The 14,770-nt window shown below is 44.4% G+C and overlaps 1 protein-coding gene and 1 pseudogene across 1 annotated transcript; one reads left to right on the top strand and one right to left on the bottom strand.

The window, feature by feature from the left end:
• Positions 1–5,312: 5,312 nt before the first annotated feature.
• LOC105748738 (olfactory receptor 2G6-like) lies at positions 5,313–6,282 on the bottom strand. Its single transcript, XM_049702773.1, is given in 4 exon segments — positions 5,313–5,767; positions 5,770–5,879; positions 5,881–5,931; positions 5,933–6,282. Coding segments are annotated over 4 exon segments (966 nt in total).
• Positions 6,283–6,935: 653 nt separating this feature from the next.
• Positions 6,936–8,674, top strand: LOC101287696 (olfactory receptor 5-like; annotated as a pseudogene).
• Positions 8,675–14,770: the final 6,096 nt, after the last annotated feature.

Genomic DNA, 14,770 nt, shown 5'->3' with positions numbered 1-14,770 from the left:
GCCGGAGCTCCAGTGGGTGGCTGCCTGTCCAGGAGCTGGGAGGCTTTAGAAGCACAATCTCCTGCTTTCTTTTAGTTTCATTTTACTATAAAGTGCAAATCTAAATTTAAATTTCCAATTTTAAGCCACATTTAAAAAGTCAGCCAACCCAGTTCACTGCAAAATTCCTTCCAGGCCTTCCTGCCTGGACCTTCCCCCAGGTCCTCTGCCTAGGACACCTACTGGCATCCTCTTAAGACTCCAAGTCTTAAGATAACAGCTCAGATAAAAGTCGTGGACCATCACTTAATATAAGGAGACCCAGGTATCAGGAAAAATTCACCAAATCACCTGAAGGGTGCTGTGAAGCCAGAGGGGCTCAAGGGGCCCATGCTTGTTACAAGCATGGTCTAAAGTAGACTCCAGGTGACCTCAGGTGGGTTCTTCTGATATCCTGCTAACTACGCCAAAGCAATGTTAATGAAAATAACAATCTGTAGAAGAATAGAAAAGAGTTTTATTTATTATAGAAAAGAGTTTTTATTTTTATAAGCCAAACTGAGGGCCAACCTGAAAGCCATCTTCCCAGATTACTCTTGAGAAGCTGCTCCAGTTTTCAGCAGTTTTATATATTGTCAGAACAAAGAACATTAAACAAGTCAGGGTTATATTTCTTCAACGTTTCAAAAAAAAAAAAAAACAGATCAGCACATACACAGCGAGTCAGTATGGCCTTGGCACCCGGGAAGGGAGTCTTTATCATTAAAGGAGGAAAAGGAAGAGAGGCACTTAATCTTTATTTTTAACATGGACATTCTTTACTTCTGGTCAGTGTGCCCTTAAATAATTAAAGCAGATGTACAACGTATATACGACAGGCCACAAACAGGCTATTTTAAGTAGCATAACATTCAAGTTAACTCAAGTATAAGCCTGAATGACTTCCCTGTATCTCAACGTGTGAACATTTCTTTTATCAACAGCCACCACAGGGCCCTCCATACTAGTGGACAGCCACCCTGGGATTTCCCCTGCAACATTCAGGATCACCCCTGAAACCTTTGGGCCCCACATGTGAGGGGACAGCCCCCACAACTTTCCATGTCCCATCCTGTATTTCCCGACATCTTGGTGCTCACAGGAGTTTCCTCGGTCTGCTGGCTGGCTCTGCCAGTTGTTGGGCTGCACCCCACAGGCCTCAAGGCCTGAACTTGCCCGGCCTCAAGATCGAAGAGCCTGGAGTCAGCAACAGAGACATCAGTGGTTTAATGGGTTGGGGCGCTTACACTTCTGAAGCAACACCGCACCGTGTGTGGCAGATGGCGGGCAGGATATGGCGTCTTCACTCCGTGGCGAGGAAGGGGAGATTGCCAGTTATGGGGGAATTAACATCAGGTGGGCTCATTGGCTACCAGGGAAACCAGCAGAGGAGCACGACCCTCACGGCCCGTTTGATAAGAACAATCATCAGTTGGGGCTTGGGGCAAGTGTAGGAAAGTCAGTCATGTGCGTGAGTGTAGGTGATGCAGGCACTGGTCCAGCAGGGATGTAGAGAGAGCAAGAAAGCAGCCACCTTGAGTGGCCTGACCATACAGTATGCCTTCTAGGATTCTGTCCTGATTCATGGATGACAATGCCACTAAGGGGTGAAAACTGGGGAAGATGCAGGTGTGGAGGATAAATGAAGAGCTCTGTGTAGATGTGTGAAGTCTGGAGTGCTTGCTACATGTCCATTCAATGTGATTCAACGATGGTCTGTCCATTCACTAAGCAATTGTTTATTGAGCTTCTATTATGTACAGGGAGAATCTGGTCTGGGTCAACTGTGTGCTGGAGCATGCTAGTACCAGCTCACAAGAGCTAACTGTTAAACATTCAAGAATGTTGCAAATCGGTCATTAAGCTATCAGTAGCTTGGCATTGGCTGGGTGAGATTGTTTACACCATGGAAATTGACAAATGCTATTTTTTTTTTCCAGAGAGTTGATTTATCAACACCACAGTAAATAAGCCAAAGTAATGTCTGTGTTCATGCAGCCTTCATTCTAGTGTCAGGGACAAATTTTAAACAAATGATTATAGAATAATTTAAATTGCAATGCATATTTTGAAGAAATGAGAGTGATGAGAGTATAGAAGGAAAAATGGGCTAAGTTGGCCAGCAGGGGGTGATAAGGAAGTAATGCTTGAACTGTGACCTGAAGGCTGAACAGCATGTTTTAACATGGATCAGGATGTGTTCTATTGATGAGGTGTCATGGTTTGATTGGCAGTATCTTTTTCTTCCTTAGTGGAACTTAAAATAATGGAGTATCTTTCAATGAATGGTGGTTTAGATTCACTAGCAGGTATTAATCTGATTCAGGAAGGGGTGTCTGAACTGGATTTGTGGGGCTCAAAGATTCCAGGCAGGTGTTGCAGAAATGACCATGGAGATAGGAAACCACCAAGGCTCAGGGATCCCAGCCCCCGGACCCCAGCTCACACCAGGGAAGCTCTGATTTTTGTGTTTTGCTGTTCTGCTTCATATTCGTTCAGAAAAATACACATTGAACACCTAGTGTGTGCCAGACACTACGACACACAGGTGATACAGTACTGAGGAGACCAGAGCGCTGCCCTCATGGGGATTATATCTGAAGGAAGGGGATGGGGATTTGGGGCAGAGCAAACAAACTGAATAATTAGGTAATTTCAGAAGGATGATAAATGCAATGGAGGTAACAAAACAGGATGCAGGCATGATGAGTCACCTGGAGGAGGTCTGCTTTGGATGGCAGGGCCACAGAAGGTCGTTCGGATGAGGTGACCTTGGAGCTGATAGGGAGTTGGCCACTCAGGGGTCTGGGGGTTACACCAAGCGCCTTGATGTTTTCTGCCTCAGACAGTATATCTCAGGTAATCGTGGGAGGGACACCCGTCACCTTTGCTGTATTCTATTTGCTAAAGTTAAATCACAGTTTCCTCCCACACAAGGGGAAGGGATTATACCAGGATGGGACTCATTGGCATGTGCCTGCCAACCCCAGGAATCACCAAAGACTTGCCTGATCTGGCTGGCTGGTCACATGCCAATTTATGTCTCTCCCAGGGATTATGCATTTGATCAAGAGGTTGATGTTCTCAAGTAAAGGAGAGCTCTTCAACCCTCAAGGATATGTTGGTAGCACTGCAACCCTCTCCTAAAAACTCCCAAAGAAATGTCTCAACAAGGTAAGATTTTTTTAAGTCCTAGAGAAATACAATCCAATCTCTTTCATTAAAAAGCAGAACACACCCCCCCGCAAAGTAGAACCCCAAATGGTTCTGGACCAAAAATACTGGATCCTTTCTCAACCCTCTGAACTTTGGGTAGATTGCCTATCCTATCTGAACTTCATCTTCCACATGTAAAATGAAGAGGATTTTATAAAGAGTGATAGAGATAATGTATAAAAGTGACTAGTACAGGTGGCCTGGGAAAAAAGGGAAGAATTGGAAGCATGACAATAGGTGGAATAAAAAATAGTGGCTTGGGGACTTCCCTGGTGGTGCAGTGGTTAAGAATCCGCCTGCCAATGCCGGGGACACTGGTTTGAGCCCTGGTCTGGGAAGATCCCACATGCTGCGGAGCAACTAAGCCCATGTGCCACAATGACTGAGCCTGCACTCTAGAGCCTGCGAGCCACAACTACTGAGCCTGCGTGCCACAGCTACTGAAGCCTGTGCACCTAGAGCCCATGCTCCGCAACGAGAGGCCACCGCAATGAGAAGCCCACGCGCCACAACGAAGAGCAGCCCCCACTCGCCGCAACAAAGGCCCAATGCAGCCAAAAATAAAATAAATTATTTTTAAAAATGGTGGCTCATCAAGAGATCAGATGTGGAGGAGTGATTTAAAAATAGTAAATATTGGGCTTCCCTGGTGGCGCAGTGGTTGAGAGTCCGCCTGCCGATGCAGGGGACACGGGTTCGTGCCCCAGTCCGGGAAGATCCCACATGCCGCGGAGCGGCTGGGCCCGTGAGCCATGGCTACTGAGCCTGCGCGTCCGGAGCCTGTGCTCCGCAACGGGAGAGGCCACAACAGTGAGAGGCCCACGTACCGCAAAAAAAAAAAAAAAAAAAATAGTAAATATTGTTCTCTCCATTTTTTTCTGGAGCTTTATCTGAGCACATGGCACCCCAGCTGGAGACAACATTTCCCAGCATCCCTTGCAGGTCAGAGTGGCCATGTGACTAAGCACTGGCCAATGGGATGTCAGCAGAAGTGATGGGTACAACTTCCAGGTCACATCTGAAAAGCACTCTCCTTGCCCTCTACTTCCTCTGTCTCCCTTCCTGCAGCTGGACTGAATGAGTTGCTAGTAAGCCTTCTCCTACCACGTGGATAAGGAGACTGTATGGGATGGTACAGCAATGAGATGGGAGGAACCTGGTCTCAGGATGACTTTGTGGTATAGAGACACCCATGTTTACAGGAAAGAGAAAAAAAAAACCTGTATTATTTAAGCCACTGTTGTTTGGTCTGTTAAAGCAGCTGAACCCAAAACCCAACCAATACAGTGCTATCAGGTAAACATTAGAGAAAGAAAAATGTATCCCTGATGTTCTCTTAGGAAGGAGCCACATGAAGACCATGTCTCTGCGAGTACGATATGGACTGGTTTTCTTCCAGAATAGTTGCTTCTTCTGATGAACTCACTGACTTGCATTTCAGACAAATATTAGATGGAAAGTGTGTACCACTAAGCAGAATCATTTTGAGCAGGTCAAGGTGTGATCACTTGTGGGAGGTCCATGGAAATGGATGAGCTGAGCAGAAAGTCCCCTAGTGGACTCACACTCCAGGATACAGGGTCATTGATGGGCTTTGGGATGAAGTGACCCCTTACCACAGTTGTCGTTCAGTACCCACAGGGGATTGGTTCCAGGACCCACCAGGATACCAGAAGGGATGCTCAAGTCCCATAGTCTGCCCTCCATACCCACAGGTTCTGCATTCATGGGTTCGACTAACCAGGGATTGTAAACAGAGCACACGATCCACGGTTGGTTGAATCCGCAGATGTGGAGCCCGTGAACACCGAAAGTCAACTGTTTTTTAAATTTTTCTCTCCCTCTTTCTACCTTCCCCTGTGTACGTACAGTACCATTTGCCTAAATTAAATGCACCTTGGACACGTCTCCATTTTATCCAGCTGCCTACTGGGGCTTCCTGCATGAATCAGCATCAACGTTGTTGTCAACTTTTTGGGCCACCCAGTGTGTTCCTGGTGGTCTCTGGAGACATTAACACCTCCACTATGACCACAAGGAAAATCCTGTGAGGCTGGATTTCTGGGTCACTCCATGTCTTAAGGTGGCACCTGAAGATACAGCTTCCGCAGGGATCCCTTCATGTCCTTGTTCTTCAGGCTGTAGATAAGCGGATTTAGGGTGCGCATGAGGATGCAGTAGAAGACGGCAGCTAGGCGCCCTTGCTGTGGGGAGTATCGTGTGGTGGGCTGCATGTAGGCAGAGCTGCCAGTGCCGTAAAACAGGAGGACGGTGGCCAGGTGGGAGGAACACATGGAGAAGGCCTTCCAGGGGCTGGCTGCTGAGCGGATCTGAACCACCGTGGCCAAGATGCGCACACAGGACAGGACAGTGAGGCTAAAGCAGCTGATGATGACGCAACCGCTGGCTGCAAATCCCGCAGTGTCGTGGACACCTGTGTTGGCACAGGCTAGGCGCATGAGTGGCGGGATGTCACAGAAGTGGTCAATCACGTTGGGGCCGCAGAAGAGCAGGGAGAAGGTGTTGGTTAGGGGAGGGCAGAGAAGAGGAGCCCACTGCCCCAGGCCGCCACCACGGAGACGCAGGTCCGGGGCCTCATGGCTGCCCCGTACACCAGGGGCCGGTAGGTGGCCAGACAATGGTCAAGCCATGGAGGTGATGAGAAAACACTCTGCGGACTCCAGGCAGACAAAGGCAGAGTTGGGACATGTACGCATGGCGGGAAATCTGCCCCGAGCCCAGCAGGGTGGCCACCAGGGCCCGGGGCAGGGTGGTGGACACGGAGCAGATATCCACCAAGGAGAGGTGTTTGAGGAAGGAGTACATGGGTGTGTGCAGGCGGGCATCCAGCGTCACGGCGGCGACGATGGAGATGTTCCCCAGAAACGCGGCCGGGTAAACCAGAAGGAAGGCAGCAGCGCTGAGCAGCTGTATCTCAGGGACCGCTGAGAAACCCAGAGGAAGAAAACGGGCACTGCCTTGAGATTGGTCATGTTGTGTCTTCGGAAAAGCTCGCGAATGGCAGGGGATGCTCAAAAAGCAGTGCATGGGGCTTCCCTGGTGGCGCAGTGGTTAAGAATCAGCCTGCCAATGCAGGGGACTGGTTTGAGCCCTGGTCTGGGAAGATCCCACATGCTACGGAGCAATGAAGCCCGTGCGCCACAACTACTGAGCCTGTGCTCTAGAGCCTGTGAGCCACAACTACTGAAGCCCACGCGCCTACAGCCGGTGCTCCACAACAAGAGAAGCCACCGCAAAGAGAAACCACCGCAAAGAGAAGCCCATGCACCACAACGAAGATCCGACACAGCCAAAAATAAATAAATTTATTTTTTAAAAAAAGTAAAGGAATAATCATGACTCTCTTTATAAAGCACTTTCTCGTCTGTTGCTATGTTTAATATCCATAAGGACTAAGGACCTCCCGGGGATAGATTTCACCTCCATTTTACAGATAAGATAATGGAGGCTCACAAAGGTTGAGTATCTTGTCAATGATCAGAGATGTAGTAAATAGTGTTAAATTTTCCGTTTCCGGTTTTGCAATTTCCCAATTGCTCCTTGCTGGTGCTCAGAGCAAGAGTCAACCTACAGCAAAGTAGCATTGGCTCTAGGGGCCCTAATGTATATGCTGTCCCCCTTTGATCAATTTATTTCTGCATGGATCATGGTCTCTACAAAGCTGTTTCTTTCTTACATAGATGGAGAGGTCTCTGGACTTGGGCAGTAGGTCCAGAGTGCAAAAGTTTATCCTACTGGGTTTATCTGCCAGGCAAGGCATAAGGATTGTGCTTCCTGACTCTCTACCTGCTCACCCTCCTGGAGAAAACGCGCATCATTTTCCTTGTCTGCAGTCATGGTGAGCTCTGAAAGCCCATGTACTTCTTCCTGGGCAACCTGAGCTGCCTGGAGATGTGCTACATGTCAGTGACCATGCCCAGCTTGCTCATGGGGCTGAGGTCCGGTGCATGCCATGTGCCCTTCACAGCCTGCATAATTCAGCTTTTTTAATTCATATCTCTCATTGGCACCAAGTGCACCCTCCTGGCCTCCATGGCCTATGACCACTATGTGGCCATCTGCCACCCACTACCCTACCTGCTGCTCATGAGGCCCCAGATATGCCTGGGTTTAGCTTTGTCCTCATAGCTTTGTGGGTTGTTGGTCTCGGTGGTCAAGCTATCATGCATCGCCAGCCTGTCCTCCTGTGGCCCCAATGTCCTCAACCAATTTTTCTGTGATGTCTCCCCTCTGCTCAACCTGTCCTGCACCCACGTGACCCTGACGGAGCTGGTCGACTTCATCTCTGCCATCGTCATCTGCAGGATTCTGCTAGTTGCTCTGGCCTCATATGCGGCCATCAGGAGGGCTGTGCTCCAAATGCCTTCGGCTGCTGCCGGCAGCAACCCCTCCACCTGCGCCCCCAACCTGACTGTGGTGGACATCTTCTGCTCAGTGGTTCTCTTCACGTATTCCTGCCCCAGCCGTGTCGAACCCACTGACCTCAACAAGTTGCTGTCTGTCATCTACACGCTGGCCACGCCCATGTGCTGCCTGATCTAGTCTACTGCCTGCGGAACAAGGAGGTCCACGCAACGCTGCGGACATTTCCTGCTCCTGATTTTAACACTTTCGTGGCCAAAACACGTGCACAACTTTCAAAGGCAAATAGAAATCCGGAGGAAAATATTTGCAACATAACGTATAAAGACTTCTTTAAATAAAGGAGAAAAATATGAAGACCCCCACCAAGAGAAAAACCAAAAGGAAAATGGTCATGAACATCAAGCCTATTGAAGGAAACATGTAAGTGGCTGATAACCTACAAAAAAGACTACTGTGGGAATGCAGATTGAGGCAGTGTTTTTGGAAAACAATTGGCCAATATTTATCAAATTTTAAATTCACAATCACTTTGACACAGCTATTACCATTTTATCTTCATCTTCACTGATGTTTCCAGCTCTCTACCTTCCAGGCTCTTTATGCATGGGTGGGATCATGTGAGTGGTACTGGCCAATGAGTAATATGTCACTTCTAGACCAAATCATTTAATTCCTGGTGTGAGACCCTCCAGATCTCTCTTTTCTGTTTGGCATGGTGGCAAGCAAAGTTCAAGACTGGCCTTTTCCACCTGAATTCCGACCATGGTTAGCAGAACACCCTTTAAAATGGTCATAAAAATTCTCTATATGCAAATCTCACAGATACATTGCTAAGTGACAAAAGCAGGATGCCAGATATGATCTGGGAAACGGAAGAGCTTGGTTCCAATTGTTTGGAAAAATTTGTGCCACCAAAAATTTTCATGTTTCCTCTTTCCTCAGAAATACTCCTCTTTTCAAAGCTCCACCTGGCCAGGTGTGGGAGCACTTTGAGTCTCTGCTCTTTGCCCATGGTTCTTCTCATCCCCAGGCTGCCATCCTTCCCAAGCCCTGAACCAATAATTGTGGTTGTTGGCCTGGGTGGGAGGCGGGGGGGGGGTGGGGGGGTGGGGGTGGAGGTTGCAATGCTCTAGTTGGCCAGCAGGTGTTACATGCCTTCCCCTAGACCCAAGAGCCGCTGTGGCCAGTTCACTCAAGACATAAGGGCAGAGCGTGGGGTAGCGTTTCTCCCCCAGTGGAGTATGTGACTAAAAGGACACCTCTTTAGGTGATAATGGAGTCAAGAAAATATCAGATTCTACTGCAGCTACAATTCCATGAGGGAGATGCATCCTAGAACAGGGAAAGGGGCAGAAGACAGAGATTACAGTGATTTTTTAATATTGAAAAATAATCTTATTATAAAAGCAATACATGCTTGCCACACACACAAAAATATTTTGACAAAATACAATGAAGTGAAAATGAAAGCAAAGCCTTCCCAAGGTCTGCCACACACTGGCAATCGCCATTAGCATTTCATAGTGTTGATTTTCAAATTCTTTCCAATATACATGCATACACTCATTGCATTACAAAATCAAAACGTAATTACACTGTCCATGCTGTTTCCTAACCTGAATTTTCCACATCACGATATATAATCGACATCTTTCATGGAAGTAAATATACTTACAAAATTTGTTTTTCATGGCATTGTAGGATTCCATGTGTAGCTGTGCCTCAGTTTAACGACCCCTCTATTGTTGAATAGAGGTTTCTCCCAACAGCTCTCCATTAGGGGCACAAAATGCTGGGACTTCCCTGGCGGTCCAGTGGTTAAGACTCTGCGCTTCCACTGCAGGGGGCACGGGTTCCATCAGGGAACTAAGATCCCACATGCCGTGTGGCATGGCCAAAAATTTAAAAAAAAAACGAGAGAAAAGAAAAAGAAGCACAAAATGCTATGAATATTCTCACAATTACATTGTTGCAAGCATCCTAAGTTATTTTCTTGGCAAAAAATCCTTAAAATGATACATTGTCAAAGGCCATGAACATTCAGATCTTAATGCATATTGACAAATTGCCCTCCAGAAACATTATACCAATTTCAGATAATAACTTTCATGATTGCTGAAATTTGGGAAAAAATTCAATTCCTTGAATTTTGGGGTGTGCATCCTCATATGCAAACATCTGTAGCTAGGTCTAGAATTTTTGTCTTTACATTTTTTAATTTAGAATTTTATTTAGAATTTTACTCTAAATTTTTACATTTTTATTTATATCAGGCCTCCATGTCAATATACAGAGATACAACTAATTTTTTAAAATTGTTTCATTAGGTTTCACAATATGGGGGCAACATAACCGATTCAGTCATTATGTTATTGGTGAATATTCACATTCTTTCCAGTTTGGGCCACTTAAAACAATGCTACAATAAACATCCTTGTACATTTATTTTTACAGATCAGTGCTTTAATATTCCTGTGAGATATCTGCAAACGTGGCGATTCTGGGTCAAAGTGTAGCCAGAACAATTCAAATTTTATTTATTTATTTAATTAATTTATTTTTGGCTGCGTTGGGTCTTTGTTGCTGCGTGCAGGCTTTCTCTAGTTGCTGCAAGCGGGGGCTACTCTTCATTGCGGTGCGTGGGCTTCTCATCGTGGTGGTTTCTCTTGTTTCGGAGCACGGGCTCTAGGCGCGCGGGCGTCAGTAGCTGCAAGCATGCAGGCTCAGCAGTTGCAGCATACAGGCCCTAGAGCGCGCAGGCTTCAGTGGTTGTGGCACACAGTCTCAGTAGTTGTGGAGCTTAGTTGCTCTGCAGCATGTGGGATATTCCCGGACCAGGGATCGAACCCGTGTCCCCTGCATTGGCAGGCGGATTCTTACCCATTGCGCCACCAGGGAAATCCCCACAATTCAAATTTTTAATAGGTGATACCAGGTTGTTCTCCAAGAAGGTTTTAACAATTTATGCCACCACCAGCAATGTATGAGAGAGAGAGTGCCCACTTTTTTAAAACCACTTCAGTTCTAGGTGTTAACAATCATTTGAATTTTTCCTGATCTGGTACAGTGATGGTACAACATTGTAACTAGCATCTTTCCTGAATATCAAGGAGACTTATTAGATTCATTGCTCATTTGCATCATCTCATCTATAAATTGCCATTTCTAATTGCCCTCCTTACCCTGACATACATATATTTTTAAAGTAGGGTATTGAACACTTTGAAAACAGTTTGACAGTTCTTTTTTTTTTTAACATCTTTATTGGAGTATAATTGCTTTACAATGGTGTGTTAGTTTCTGTTTTATAACAAAGTGAATTAGTTATACATATACATATCTTATCTTCCCATATCTCTTCCCTCTTGCATCTCTCTCCCTACCACCCTCCCTATCCCACACCTCTAGGTGGTCACAAAGCACCGAGCTGTTCTCCCTGTGCTATGGGGCTGCCTCCCACTAGCTATCTATTTTACGTTTGGTAGTGTATATATGTCCATGCCACTCCCTCACTTTGTCACAGCTTACCCTTCCCCCTCCCCATATCCTCAAGTCCATTCTCTAGTAGGTCTGTGTCTTTATTCCCGTCTTACCCCTAGGTTCTTCATGACATTTTTTTTCTTATATTCCATATATATATGTGTTAGCACACGGTATTTGTCTTTCTCTTTCTGACTTACTTCACTCTGTATGACAGACTCTAGGTCCATCCACCTCACTACAAATAACTCAATTTCGATAGAAAGCCCAGAGATAAACCCACGCACATATGGTCACCTTATCTTTGATAAAGGAGGTAGGAATGTACAGTGGAGAAAGGACAGCCTCTTCAATAAGTGGTGCTGGGAAAACTGGACAGGTACATGTAAAAGTATGAAATTAGATCACTCCCTAACACCATACACAAAAATAAGCTCAAAATGGATTAAAGACCTAAATGTAAGGCCAGACACTATAAAACTCTTAGAGGAAAACATAGGCACAACACTCTGTGACATAAATCACAGCAAGATCCTTTTTGACCCACCTCCTAGAGAAATGGAAATAAAAACAAAAATAAACAAATGGGACCTAATGAAACTTAAAAGCTTTTGCACAGCAAAGGAAACCATAAACAAGACCAAAAGACAACCCTCAGAATGGGAGAAAATATTTGCAAATGAAGCAACTGACAAAGGATTAATCTCCAAAATTTACAAGCAGCTCATACAGCTCAATAACAAAAAAACAAACAACCCAATCCAAAAATGGGCAGAAGACCTAAATAGACATTTCTCCAAAAAAGATATAGAGATTGCCAACAAACACATGAAAGAATGCTCAACATCATTAATCATTAGAGAAATGCAAATCAAAATGCCAATGAGATATCATCTCACACCGGTCAGAATGGCCATCATCAAAAAATCTAGAAACAATAAATGCTGGATAGGGTGTGGAGAAAAGGGAACACTCTTGCACTGCTGGTGGGAATGTGAATTGGCACAGCCACTATGGAGAACAGTATGGAGGTTCCTTAAAAAATTACAAATAGAACTACCATATGACCCAACAATCCCACTACTGGGCATATACCCTGAGAAAAGCATAATTCACAAAGAGTCATGTACCACAATGTTCATTGCAGCTCTATTTACAATAGCCAGGAGATGGAAGCAACCTAAGTGTCCATCATCGGAGGAATGGATAAAGAAGATGTGGCACATATATACAATGGAATATTACTCAGCCATAAAAAGAAACGAAATTGAGTTATTTGTAGTGAGGTGGATGGACCTAGAGTCTGTCATACAGAGTGAAGTAAGTCAGAAAGAGAAAGACAAATAGCGTATGCTAACACATATATATGGAATCTAAGAAAAAAAAATGTCATGAAGAACCTAGGGGTAAGACAGGAATAAAGACACAGACCTACTAGAGAATTGACTTGAGGATATGGGAAGGGGGAAGGGTAAGCTGTGACAAAGTGAGAGAGTGGCATGGACATATATACACTACCAAATGTAAAATAGATAGCTAGTGGGAGGCAGCCGCATGGCAGAGGGAGAACAGCTCGGTGCTTTGTACCACCTAGAGGTGTGGGATAGGGAGGGTGGTAGGGAGAGAGATGCAAGAGGGAAGAGATATGGGAAGATATGTATATGTATAACTGATTCACTTTGTTATAAAGCAGAAACTAACACACCATTGTAAAGCAATTATACTCCAATAAAGATGTTAAAAAGTGATTTCTCCTGGAGTATTCTACCTGATACAAGTGGAAGACTTATAATTAGTCTAAGTTTCAAATAAAAGCACATCTATACTAAAAAAAAAAAAAAGGGTACACACAACTCTATATAAAATAGATAAGCAACAAGGATTTACTGGATAGCACAGGAAACTGCATTCAATATCTTGCAATAACCTATAATGGAAAATAATCTGAAAACATATGTGTATAACTGAATCACTTTGCTGTACCCCAAAATTAACACAATAATGTAAATCAACTATACTTCAATTTTTAAAACTTTTAAAAATTATCATGCTGTATACCTTAAATATATACAATTTTCACTTAAAAATTAAATGACATTAAAAAGAAAAATTAAAGAGGACCTACATTAATGGGCGCATGTTATAAACTTGAGTAGTCAGTAATTTTCACTTTTCATTTTTACCTATATTAGTCTGTACATTTTGTGTCATCCCAGTCAAAATCCCACAAGGGTATGTGTGTGCATGTGTAAGTGTGTGTATGTGTGAAACTAAGCAAACTGAATCCTAAAATTTATATGCGAAGGTAAAGGACCAACTCTAGTAGAAAACAATGCTTGTCTCAAAGCTACAGAAAGTAACAATAAGGAAATCTGACCAGTGAGCTAGCAAAGAGAGCAAAGAACTGAGCCAACACACAAATGTTTATTTAATTGATAAGAAAAAATGGCATTGCAGAGAAGTGAAGAAAGTAAAGGCATTTCAATAAACGGCCTTAGCCCAATTCACCACTACTAAGAGAACATGAGGGGACTTCCCTGGTGACGCAGTGGTTAAGAATCCGCCTGCCAATGCAAGGGACATGGGTTCAAGCCCTGGTCCGGGAAGATCCCACATGCCTCGGAGCAACTAAGCCCGTGTGCCACAACTACTGAGCCCACATGCCACAACTACTGAAGCCCTCGTGCCTAGAGCCCGTGCTCTGCAACGAGAAGCCACGGCAATGAGAAGCCCGCGCACCGCAACGAAATGTAGCCCCAGCCCTCCGCAACCAGAGAAAAGCCTGCGCGCAGCCACAAAGACCCTAGGTAGCCAAAAATAAATAAATAAATAAATAAACAAATTTACATTAAAAAAAAAGAGAGAGAGAATGTGAAATTTTCTCAAGCTCAAACTCTTCTTAAAATTATGTGCCCTCTATCATATACATATATCGAAACTAACACAACGTTGTAAATCAACTATACTCCAGTAAAATTTTTTTAAAAAGGTAAAAGACCAAAAAAAAATATGTTCTAAAGGAAGAAGGAAAAGTAAATTCAAAATCAATAAAACTCTTAGAAGATGGTAGGAGGCACATTGCTTTGGGGTCTGTTTAGACTTGGAAACAAGCGCAACTGGTTTAATTATATAAAAACTAAGCACTCTATCACACATACACAGTGAAAGGACTGAAAAGTCAAGCTATAGTGTGGGAAATTGTTTGCAACACATATCTTTGAAAAAGAGCTCATATCTTGAACACAGAAATAACGTCTCTAAAGCAAAAAGAGGGAATTGCCTGTTTGTCCAGTGGTTAGGAGTCTGTGCTTCCACTGCTGGGAGCCCAGGTTCGATTCCTGTTTGGGGAACTAAGATCCCACAAGCCGCGGGGTGAAGCAAAAAAAAAAAAAGAAAAAGAGAGGAAAATACTTCAGAAGAAAACAGTGGGGAAGAAACTTAAACTAGCCCATCAGAAAGAAGAATATTGAACTGCCATTCAATAGATGAAAAAATACACAAACTCGTTAGCAATCAGGAAAATGCAAAAGAAAAACATAATGAGGTACAACTACAGCCAACACCAAACCATGCTTACTGCCAAGTTTTGGAATGGGAAATAGATGGAAATACTCATTCACTACTGCTGGGGGTCTAAATCGGTCGACTGTGGCAATAAAATTGGCAGTAT

Source organism: Orcinus orca, chromosome 20, assembly GCF_937001465.1.
Source record: "Orcinus orca chromosome 20, mOrcOrc1.1, whole genome shotgun sequence".
NCBI classification, from domain to species: domain Eukaryota; kingdom Metazoa; phylum Chordata; class Mammalia; order Artiodactyla; family Delphinidae; genus Orcinus; species Orcinus orca.
This window is presented reverse-complemented; position numbering and strand designations above follow the sequence as displayed.